This window comes from Pecten maximus, chromosome 2 (assembly GCF_902652985.1).
Source record: "Pecten maximus chromosome 2, xPecMax1.1, whole genome shotgun sequence".
Taxonomy (NCBI): Eukaryota; Metazoa; Mollusca; class Bivalvia; order Pectinida; family Pectinidae; genus Pecten; species Pecten maximus.
Window position 1 is genome coordinate 38,913,281 of NC_047016.1, and position 12,148 is coordinate 38,925,428.

The following is a 12,148-nucleotide window of genomic DNA, read 5'->3' on the forward strand; positions in this document are numbered from 1 at the left end:
TGAGACCAAACCTTGTTTCAAGTGAGCTGAATACTTGACAAGGGGATACCCGAACCAGGGTTGTGAGTTGTGAAGTCTTCGGTGTCGAAGGTGAAGACTTGGAAAAAAGGGTTCGAACCTCGGTCTGGCCGCTTCATTTTCGCCTCTCCTGTTACACATTGATAAGTGGTCCAGCTATATTGATTAGTCTACGTTTCTTTATGTTTTGTTTCTTAGTATACGTAGGTTCGTGGTTGTTGTTAGACTTCGATATTTCGTTATAGTTGCGTTATTGAAAGTAATTGACCAGTAAATATAAATGTCTTGGAGAAGGTGCGAGCTATCATACAAGAAAAAGGGTAGAAGTATAAGATATATAAATAATTCGCAATATATTAAATAGCTATATACCGATTTAACAAGGGTGTTGTTTTCAAAGAAAGGACAAGAACGTGCACGCATTTGTCAAAGAGTGTTACATGAAACGTAGGCACTTATATCAGGTCATTAACACTACAGTTAAAATTATCCTCGATATCTACTATATTCTAACTAAGTGCCTATGCATAAAATATCTTCGAAAAAGAAATCAGTCCGAATCAGAACCATGTCACCAACCAATGGAAAATGAACCACCATAAATATTGCATCTGTTGACAGTTTAGGATATATTAACTGGATCATGTTAACACAAAACATGCTGTCAGTGTCTCCAACGGGACAAAAGCCTTGCTGTTGCCAAAACGTGAAAGACACCGCCTGATCTATTCGTTCAAACTATGTTGTCCAGCTTCATCACCCGTTTGCTCCAGGCACCTTAGTAACAATGACTTGCATCCTTCTACAGAGGCTGTGCTAGAGAGGCGAGAATTACCTACAAAATCGTCTGAAATAATCAATAACCTGTTTAGAAGTGTATTTCCGATTCTAGTGTATCTAAAACCTTTCACTCCATAGTACCAATGTTTCTTAGTCCAGATCGACCGCTAGGTTAGAGAACAGTTATCTAGACACACCACTGTCTTTTCTGAAATACCCTTCGAGGAAAAAGGTGACTGCCATACTGGATGGTACGTACATGTATATCCAAAACAGTACTGCTGATCATAATTAGCTCCAGATAACATCCTACTCTATTTAACTCAAATTCATGGTCATCGCTCTGCCTTATGGCTACATTCTAGATAGCCCGAGTTTCCTCTGGCTCCGACACCATGTCGGGTGTAGGGCCCCTACACCAGACACGGCGTCAGGACCAGAGGAAACTCTGGCTACATTCTAGACCCAGTTAGGACCATTATTTGGAAGCGAAAATGATGCGTCACTAACAAATACATAATGGGAAAACTGAAGTGGCTGGAACGAGATGACAATGCAGTCGTTGACCATGGCTTTCGAGATGTCCTGCCATTGTTAGCGGTACAAGATCTCATTGCTAGTCTTCAAAGCTTTGTCGGAGTCAACATTCAGACATGCAAACATTTACAGAACTGTCACTAAAACTAAATTACAATGGATTGTAGAATTATACCATGCTTGTTTAAAGCACTGGAGTTTTTTCCGAACACAAATAATATCAATGTTTCATTGATGTTATAGAGATTTGGCTGAGAATTGTGACAGTCTTTTTGGTGGGATTTGAGGACCAATCTATCAGAGACAACAAGGACAGCAAATGAATGCTCGACTGACGAATGCAAACTGTTTGGTTCAAAGAGTGAAAACAGAACCAGATATCTCTAGTTCTCGAGTGTACCAAGCTGGGTGTATATAGTGTGATTTAGAATGTATATGGGAATGTTTGTGTAAGTGTTTGTGTCCCTGTGTCTATGTTCTCGTCTTATTATAGCTATATTAAAATCCTTGAAAAAAAAAAAAAAAACAATTATATATAAAGATGGAAGCATCTTCACTTTACCTTTCCCGAGCTTGATTTAGAGTAACTGAAGACTATTACATGTGGAACCTACCAGTTACTGTTGGCTCCAGGCTATATCACTGAACATTTGAGTGGTGATGGAGACTTTGAGGTGTGGAATTATCAGCACTTCCCAGACCTCATCCGACGTCAGATACATTCTAGACACAAGAGACAGACCAAATACAATGTTTGGATTCAAACACATCAAGCATACTATATCACAAAAAGTCAGACAAAGCTGAACTTTCGCAACCACGAGAAAAGAAATTCAGATAGAGGTTGAAATGGAATCAAGTACATGGTAGTAAAGAACCTGTGTCGATCATTTGTTTGGAACACAACTTGAAATCTTGGATACTTAACCGACGTGACTGCCGTCAGTATTAGGATATATAATATTTCTAAAATGTATACCTTACTGTCTCAGCTGTAAATTGTACAAATATACACACAAATAAACCTAAACTCGTAATACCCCAATATTGAATGACGAAAAGTAGTTAGCAAGTGACGACATATTCAACCAATAAAATCTTAAGGTGGCCATCTTGGATTTAAAGTTCCGGTATTGCCAGCATACCGGTACTTGACAAGTATTGTTGTTTTCGTTAATTTTCCATATTATCATGGAAATTGGTAATTTAACAATAGTATTATTACATCCCAATTTTAAATATGTAGCCACATATAGATACATTGTTATGTATCATGGGATTAAATTATCAATTGTAAATCTAGTATTTTCTTTTTTTTCTGAAAAACCTAAAATTTTCTGGTGGGTGTCACTTTAATGCACCATAAAAACTGTGTTTAAGTAAATTCTTCTTCTTAAAGTTGTTGCTACAAGAGTAGGGCCAACACACCAACAAAAGAAAATAAAAAAACAAACGAGGGGCCATTTTGGAAACCCATCCTACATTACAGTCTGAGCAATGGTAAAAGTCATCAGATCAAAAAGATGGATTGCTTCTATTGAGCTAAAGTTACAATGTTAAAAAAAACAAGACTTGAAAGAAAAAATCTTGTATCTCATCTTGTGATTTATATTAACTGGTTATATAACTTTTTACTACAAATATGAAGCAAAAATAGGCCAAGATCTCACTGACGATGGTCGTAAGTCAAAATTTAGTCAAGGGCAATGTGTTATGTATCTCTTCACTGGTAAGCATTAATTCATGGCATTATGAAGCAAAATTAGGAGGTCAAGATCTCACTGACCGATGGTCGATGGTCATAAGTCAAAAGTTCGTCAAGGGCAATGTTTTATGTACGTGTGTATCAAAAAGTTGGACAGAATTAAATAAAAAATTCCTTTAGTATATATATATAGCCAGTGGTTTAGGTTGGAGGCTAAGCTATCAAAAGCAAATATAAACGGTGTGTTAGCTTCAGTGATTATGTTGGATATATCAGTCATGAAGACATAAAACAGCTAGGACACTTTCTGACCAGTACTTATGTAATAAGGTTATTTTGGCTTGTATGATCTTCTTCCAGCTCTTGGAAGTTCACAGCTACTCCGAGTTGAAGATCATGATTTCTTCTAGGATCATCTCTCTTCCAGCTGTTATGTCTAAGCTACACCAAGTTGAGGTTGTCACACCCTCTTCCTGCCTCTCTAGTTGTGTCAGCACACCAAGCCGAGGGATAGAAACATTTAGCAGTCTTGGTCTTGATCTTTTTCCAGCTCCTGGTTACAATGCAATGCTGCTGGCCTACACCAAGTTGGGAGTTCATGAACAAGTCTTTATTATCTACCCCTCTTCCAGCTCTTGTAGTAATGCTATTCTACTCACCAACACTGCGATGGGAGTTCATGAACAAGTCTACATGTACATGTACACGGTATATCATTTACCCCTCATCCGGCTTCTGTGGCTCATTATCAACGTGAGGAGCATTATACTCAGACTTTGCTACACTGAGTTCGGAGTTCATGAACAGGTCTATATCATTAACCCCTCATACCGCTGGCTCATTACACTGAGTTGAGGAGTAAGGATGTACAATGTATTGTGTTGTGCAAATATTGTTGTAATTCGTATCTAGTACATTTTATATGTTGTTTATTACAAGGTTTGAGTGAAAGTGCGACAAGTGGAGATTATGATGTTGTATTTTGTATGTTACAATATCTATAATAAATAACATGTTAATGATTTTCTTGTAATAAATATGTAGAACTCATAGTTATTTGTTTGAACATAAAACTAGTGTTCTAGGTGGACACTGGGATATATATGACTATTTTGGAGAAAGTTCAGAATTAATTTGAAGTAAATTTATTCTGCCATCACCAGTTAGCTGTCCCAATCCTATTTTATAAATCATGCAATTTTTTTAGTATTAGATGTACAATAAGATGTTTTTTTTTGTTTTTTTTTTGTATTTTTTTTTGGGGGGGGGGGGGGGGGGGCACCAATGTTTGTCAGCACTCTAGGGGTTACATTCCTGAGGGAATTAAATCACACTCACCATATCTTGGACAAGTTTGTATTTCATGAATGTTAGATCAAGGTCAATTAATATTTGTAGAAAATCCTTATCAAGGCTCCAGTGGTTTCATTCCTTGAGAGGTTCTGATTAACCTTCACACAATTACAAAGACCGTAATATCTAGGATAGGTTTAAGATTGTTGGGTCAAGGTAACAGTAATATTTATAGAAAATAATTATCAGCACTCTAGCAGCTTCATTCTTTCAGAGATTTTGAACAAACTTGACACAATTACAAAAAAAACCCAACTTAATACCGGGGACAAGTTTTAGTTTCAAGGATATTGGATCAAGGTCACAGTCATCATTGCTATTTTTGATAAATACTTCTCTTTAGGCGTCATTCCTTGAGGGATTTCAGCCAAGTTTTCCTAACCTAAAATGTTTCTGAAAATTTCATTTTGCAGTAAATAAGCATGATGAAGATTTCACATACAAGAACTTGGATTAATTTTTAATATTTTAATATTTCATAACCCATTTTTCAACATTACATAAGCAAGAAGATTAGTCTGAATTTCCTCTGACCCCAACAACAGACAATAGATATTTGAGTGACAAATGTCTGGTATCAGATATCTGTTCATCAAAATGTCTTTAATGTCTAGTGTTGGGTGGGAGGAAACTCCGGGCTACACAAAGACATCAGTTACATATGGCTGATTAACATTACAAACTCACACAGACATTTGGCAGTGAATCTAATTAAAATATAGATCCTCACTCTCACTCTGATACATGAACATCTAACAACATGACATTCTGGTGACCTTTGTTATTTGTAATTTGTTATTCAATTTGAGGGCAAATAGTAAATTTTTCGATGTCACAGCATGCATCTGAAGCAAACCATTTCAGCACAGCAAGTATCTAGCTTTATGCTTTGTCGGACAAAATGACTAAAAACAGATCATGCAAGCTATGCACTGTAGTTATGCTAGTTTGCACATATAAAATTAACTTCCAAGATTCTGGAAGTGGTGATTTGATTGGTTAATCCAAAAGGTCATTCTGACATAGTCCCATATGGGATGTTGTTAGATGTTCATGTAATGGAGTGAGAATGAGGATCTATATCTTAATTACCCGGTAGATTGTTTAACAGTAAAGCTTTAAATCAATTGTTGATCATAAATTATCTGATGTTATCTTCAGAAGCAAAAAGATCAGTATTACTGTTATGCAAGTTACAATAATTACTGACAACTAACCCCTCCCGGTCTGTTACCATAATGACTGACAACTAACCCCTCCCGGTCTGTTACCATAATTACTGACAACTAACCCCTCCTGGTCTGTTACCATAATTACTGGCAATTAACCCATCTCGGTCTGTTACTGTAATGACTGACAACTAACCCATCTCGGTCTGTTACTGTAATGACTGACAACTAACCCATCTCGGTCTGTTACCATAATTACTGACAACTAACTCATCTCGGTCTGTTACCATAATTACTGACAACTAACCCATCCCGGTCTGTTACCATAATGACTGACAACTAACTCATCTCGGTCTGTTACCATAATTACTGACAACTAACCCCTCCGGGTCTGTTACCATAATTACTGACAACTAACCCCTCCTGGTCTGTTACCATAATTACTGACAACTAACCCCTCCCGGTCTGTTACCATAATTACAGACAACTGACCCCTCCCGGTCTGTTACCATAATTACTGGCAACTAACCCATCTCGGTCTGTTACCATAATTACTGACAACTAACCCCTCCTGGTTTGTTACCATAATTACTGACAACTACCACCTCTCGGTCTGTTACCATAATTACTGACAACTAACCCCTCCCGGTCTGTTACCATAATTACTGACAACTAACCCCTCCCGGTCTGTTACCATAATTACTGACAACTAACCCCTCCCGGTCTGTTACCATAATTACTGACAACTAACCCCTCCCGGTCTGTTACCATAATTACTGACAACTAACCCATCCTGGTCTAGCAAAGTTACTTAGCATGCTAATTAATCAAAGATCAATTATGACATAATTATAACACGAGGCCCAATGGACCTGTATCGCTCATCTGGCTCTACAGCAATTTTATATCATGTCATAATTGATCTTTTTATGTCATAATTGATCTTTTGACTGATAATTACTGGCAACTAACCCATCCAAGTCTAGCAAAGTTACTTAGCATACCAATTAATCAAAGATCAATTATGACATAATTATAATAATATATCATGTCATGATTGATCTTTTGACCTATAATGAGCATATTGAACACTTTTGGATATTGTAAAAAGTTTACCATTATCTATTGCTATCATTGTTGAACAGTTGCCCTATAATAAGCTCGCCCCTATACTGTCAGAAATGTCATAGTCAGTATAATATTGACCAAGAATACCAATAAAATCTCTTTTACGTTGGCTATAATATGAATGAACTGAAAGACAAAATCACTGAATTTCTTGACATCAGAGTATTATCATCAACTGAGAAAAAGAAATAGAGTCCCTATTTAAATATTAGTTCAGGAACTCAATATCCCCATTACGTGGAATGTCTGTACAAGTTCACACCGTCCAATGATACTGCTTTGATCAAGTTACTGAATGTCTGTACAAGTTCACACTGTCCAATGATACTGCTTTGATAAAGTTACTGAATGTCACAGACAGAGTCTCTTCGAAAAAGAGTCACAAAGGGAAATTTTTCCTTAAACCATGAGAAATAATTTTTTTCAATATATAATGAGTAAATTATTTGGTCGATCAAATTTTGGCAGTTTAAAGTAAGAGGACTTTGAAGCAAAATGGATGCATTTTTCATATACATTGTATTTGACTGTAGGTAACAATGGACTTCTTTATGATTAAAATTCTGAGGTATCTATTTACTGAACCCTGATCCAAATGCATTTATTAATTCATGTCCATAGCATTTTACTGGATTAAGTTTGACACTGATGGTACATATGAATCTGCCTGCTCTTGTTCTTCACTATCATATTCGTCCTCGTCTTCCTCTGAACTTTGCTCATACTGAGGATCCGGTTGTTTCGTGGCTCTTCTCCGGGTTGATTTCCGGGGAATGACTTTTTCTTCCCCTTCTGACAATTCATTTTGCAGTTCTGCATCCGAGTCCATGTATTCATCTTCCTCGGACGATGGCTCTTCCGTTTTCCTAGTCCTTGCCCCATGTCTATTTTTTGTTTTCACCTCACCTTCCTTGGAACGAGTCGGTCGTCCGCGTTTCTTTGAAGAGATATTCTTCGTTTTATCCTTTTTGGCTCTAAGTCCCTCACCGTGTTCTTTATGGCGGTGGAGGTTTAGTCCTCGCTGGTCTTTGTAGGCAATTTTACACTCCACACAATCCACACGTGTGGGACTGAAGTGGGCCCGCATGTGGTCCTTCACCTGGACATTCCACGAGGCAGCATAGCTACACTTGTCACACTTGTATGGTTTAAGTTTGAGGTGGGTGCGCATGTGACATTTAAGTTGATAGGGTTTGATGCAGGAAAAGTCACACATTGTACACTTCACAGGATGCTCACCTGGGGAAGATAAAATAAATGTAAAAATAGTTTAAGAAAATAAGTGTAAAAATAGATTAAGAAAATAGGTGTAAAAATAGATTAGGTTTTGCCAAATGAAAAAGTCCAGTCAAACTTCATTATCTGAAAAATCTAATAACTCAAAGACCCTGCTAACTCCTAGTAAAAACCAAGTTCCAACAGTAAAAATTATACAGAAAATATACTCAGTTGCCTCAAATACTTGAATGTTATTTATTGTCATTATTAATAATAGACCTTTGCAGGGCAAACATCAAATTCCACATTAATGATGATCCGAGCTTCAACACTCTGGTGAGGATAGTATACACCTCTATGAAACAGGACACCACACACCTGTCAGAAAAGGCATAACATACCTGTATGTGGTATGCAGGTAATTGCTTGTATTAGCTAGGATAGTCTCTCACCTGTGTGCGTTTTCTTGTGATCCTTTAGGGCCTGGAGTGTAATGCCAGCATATGAACACACATCACATTTAAACGTTCGTAGTTTTTGGTGCACCCTTTGCCTGTGCTTCCGTATTCCATTCTCCGAAACTAATTTACCACAAATTTCGCATTGTGTCTTTAGATTTCCTTGCTGTCGTCGCAGACAGTTTTTTGAGTTTTGGTGCCCCTGCATGGCATTGAGGTGACTCCTAAGTATCACACCACACTTTTCACATTTATGAGCCGAGCCCGGATGTGCATCTAAGAGATGCTGTTTAAACTGTAACTTGTTTTTAAACTTTTCATTACATTTGAAGCATGGAAAACTTCTCTGGCCGTGCATGCGGCCTACATGGCGTTTATATAAGCCCTGAGAGGAAAATTCCTGGTTACAGATCCCACATGTGACGCTATGCTCCTTGATACAATGCTCTGTCAATAGGTTTTGCAGATCGAAAGTCGCCGTACATTCCTTGCATGGGAAGTTAGAATTGAGATGTTCCTCCAGGTGGCTCTCCATGAGGTCGGCTGCACTCGTATGGAAGGCATGATGTCCAGTACACAACATACATCTGTACTCCTCATACGACTTGGATTCAACTGCAACATTACGCACCTGAAACAGCCACACAAAAATGTTAAATGTCTGGTATTTTATTACTGGTAAAGGCCAAGATTTCATGGTAAATACCAATCTCCTACCATCAACAGAAATTTACCAGAACACAGACAAACTAGAACTGTTGTCCAGAGGGCTATCTCATACCCCCTGCCCCTCCACCACCCCTCTGGTGAAGAATTTCCAACAAAAACCTGTTTTTAGTGAACAGGTTACTACGGCAACCTAAATTTGTGGGGAAAAAACCTGCATGCATATGTACACATTATGAGTCCCTAACATTCCTGTGTATTTCAAATGGAATCGGTTGATAGCTATATAGGATATGTTCAAGTTGTCTTGACAAAGTTTTCCACAAGAATATGGGTATTGAAACCTGGTAACCATGGAAACCAAAAGTTATGAAAAGAAATATCATGCATGCACATTTACACATGGTCCCTATCACTCCTGTGTAGTTTGACTTGAAGCAGTTCACAGGTTTATGAGGAGTTGACTGGACAAAATTCCCCCTCACCCAAAAAACGAAGTATAGTAACCTGGTTACCATGGTAACCACATTACAACATGATATAGATTACGCACATCTACATCGTTGTGTCTACACACTCACCCAAAAAACCGAAGATTAGTGACCTGGTTACCATGGTAACCATATCTACAATGTATAAGGGTTGTTGCCATAAAGTTTCTTTGAAATTCCCTCAGTAGTTTAGGAGGAGTAGCCGGTACATCGTTGTGTCTACAGACGGACGGACGGACGGACAACCTGATTCCAGTTTACCCCCCTAACACAACCTGATTCCAGTTTACCCCCCTAACACAACCTGATTCCAGTTTACCCCCCTAACACAACCTGATTCCAGTTTACCCCCCTAACTTCGTTGTGGGGGGTATGATAAATTGGAATAAGAGGCCCATGGGCCTTAACGGTCCTCTAACTCTAAAGACCCCTGTACTATTGTAGTATACATATTCAGTAGCAAGTACAGTAATACTGTTGGCCATGTTTGCTACCTCGATTTTGGACTGACCAGAAAAATAATACTTGTTCAGGACCATCTCAAGATCACTGTAGCTAGGTTTGAGTTGAATGCCACTGGTGGAACTTGAGAAGAAGTTTAAAATAGGTGTTGTTCAGGAAAACCCTGATTGCGTGACCATATTACAGATGTTAAAGTTTTTACCAGCCGAAAAATAACAACACTTTGTTGGCTCCCCTTCCTTAACATCCTCACCAACTTTCGGCTCAATGGCACCAGTAGAACGGAAGAAGAAGTTTAAAATATGTTTTTCAAGATGGCCATATTGGATTTTGGACCACCCTGAAAAATATTAACACTTGGTCAGGACCATCTTTGGATCATTCCAGGCAAGTTTAAGCTCATACCTACCAATGAAACTTGAGAAGAAATTTGAAATGTGAAAAGTCTATGCACTGTTGACGACGATGGACGAAGCACGATGGCTATATTGTCAGATGACCTAAAAATCTTGATACACTGTGCAATGGAAAGAGAAATGTTATGATCTGTTGAATTTGTTTGTTTTGGTTTTAATGTCCAGTCATAGCAAGAAAACTGTCAGTGGGGACAGAAGAGGAGAAATTGAAAACAAGTAGGCTAAAAAGAAAGTCTACTGAGTCTGTGGTGGAGGGAAGGTGTTGAGAATGGAAGAAATTTAAATCATTTACTCTAAAGAGAAAAGGGAATTCTTGGTAAAATACCTGGGTGTATATATCTGGTGACTGACCTGGTATAATAATTGTGTATATATCTGTTGACTGACCTGGTATAATACTTGGGTGTAAATATCTGTTGACTGGTCTGGTATAATAATTGGTGTAGATATCTGGTGACAGATCTGGTATAATACCTGGGTGTATATATCTGTTGACTGACCTGGTATAATACCTGGGTGTAAATATCTGGTGACTGACCTGGTATAATACTTGGGTGTATATATCTGGTGACTGACCCGGTAAAATACCTGGGTGTAAATATCTGGTGACTGACCTGGTATAATACTTGGTGTAAATATCTGGTGACTGACCTGGTATAATACCTTGGTGTAAATATCTGGTGACAGATCTGGTATAATACTTGGGTGTAAATATCTGGTGACAGATCTGGTATAATACCTGGGTGTAAATATCTGGTGACTGACCTGGTATAATACTTGGTGTATATATCTGGTGACTGATCTGGTATAATACCTGGTGTAGATATCTGGTGACTGACCTGGTATAATGCTTGGTGTAAATATCTGGTGACTGACCTGGTATAATACTTGGTGTATTGTAAATATTTGGTGACTGACCTGGTATAATACCTGGGTGTAAATATCTGGTGACTGACCTGCTATAATACTTGGTGTATATATTTAGGGACTGGCCTGGTATAATAATTGTGTATATATCTGGTGACTGACCTGGTATAATACTTGGGTGTAAATATCTGGTGACAGACCTGGTATAATACTTGGTGTATATATCTGGTGACTGACCTGGTATAATACTTGGTGTAAATATCTGGTGACTGACCTGGTATAATACCTGGGTGTAAATATCTGGTGACTGACCTGCTATAATACTTGGTGTATATATTTAGGGACTGGCCTGGTATAATAATTGTGTATATATCTGGTGACTGACCTGGTATAATACTTGGTGTAAATATCTGGTGACTGACCTGGTATAATACTTGGTGTAAATATCTGGTGACTGACCTGATAAAATACCTGGTGTATATATCAGGTGACTGACCTGGTATAATACTTGGTGTATATACATGTATCTGGTGACAGATCTGGTATAATACCTGGTGTCAATATCTGGTGACTGACCTGGTAAAATACCTGGTGTATATATCAGGTGACTGACCTGGTATAAAACTTGGTGTAAATATCTGGTGACAGACCTGGTATAATACTTGGTGTATATATCTGGTGACTGACCTGGTATAATACCTGGTGTAAATATCTGGTGACTGACCTGCTATAATATTGGTGTATATATCTGGTGACTGACCTGGTATAATACTTGGTGTATATATCTGGTGACAGATCTGGTATAATACTTGGGTGTATATATCTGGTGATTGACCTGGTATAATACTTGGTGTAAATATCTGGTGACTGACCTGGTATA

At 38.0% G+C, this 12,148-nt stretch overlaps 1 protein-coding gene across 1 annotated transcript in view; it reads right to left on the reverse strand.

Annotated features, from left to right (window-relative positions):
• Positions 1–4,846: 4,846 nt before the first annotated feature.
• Positions 4,847–12,148, reverse strand: part of LOC117322030 — a 32,722-nt gene continuing 25,420 nt past the window's right edge. The window contains exons 6-7 of the mRNA XM_033876738.1: positions 8,361–8,997; positions 4,847–7,929 (exon numbers count right to left, since the gene is read on the reverse strand). Of these exons, the coding sequence (XP_033732629.1) occupies positions 7,316–7,929; positions 8,361–8,997 (1,251 nt within the window). The 3' untranslated portion in view covers positions 4,847–7,315. The remainder of the gene's footprint in view (positions 7,930–8,360; positions 8,998–12,148) is intronic.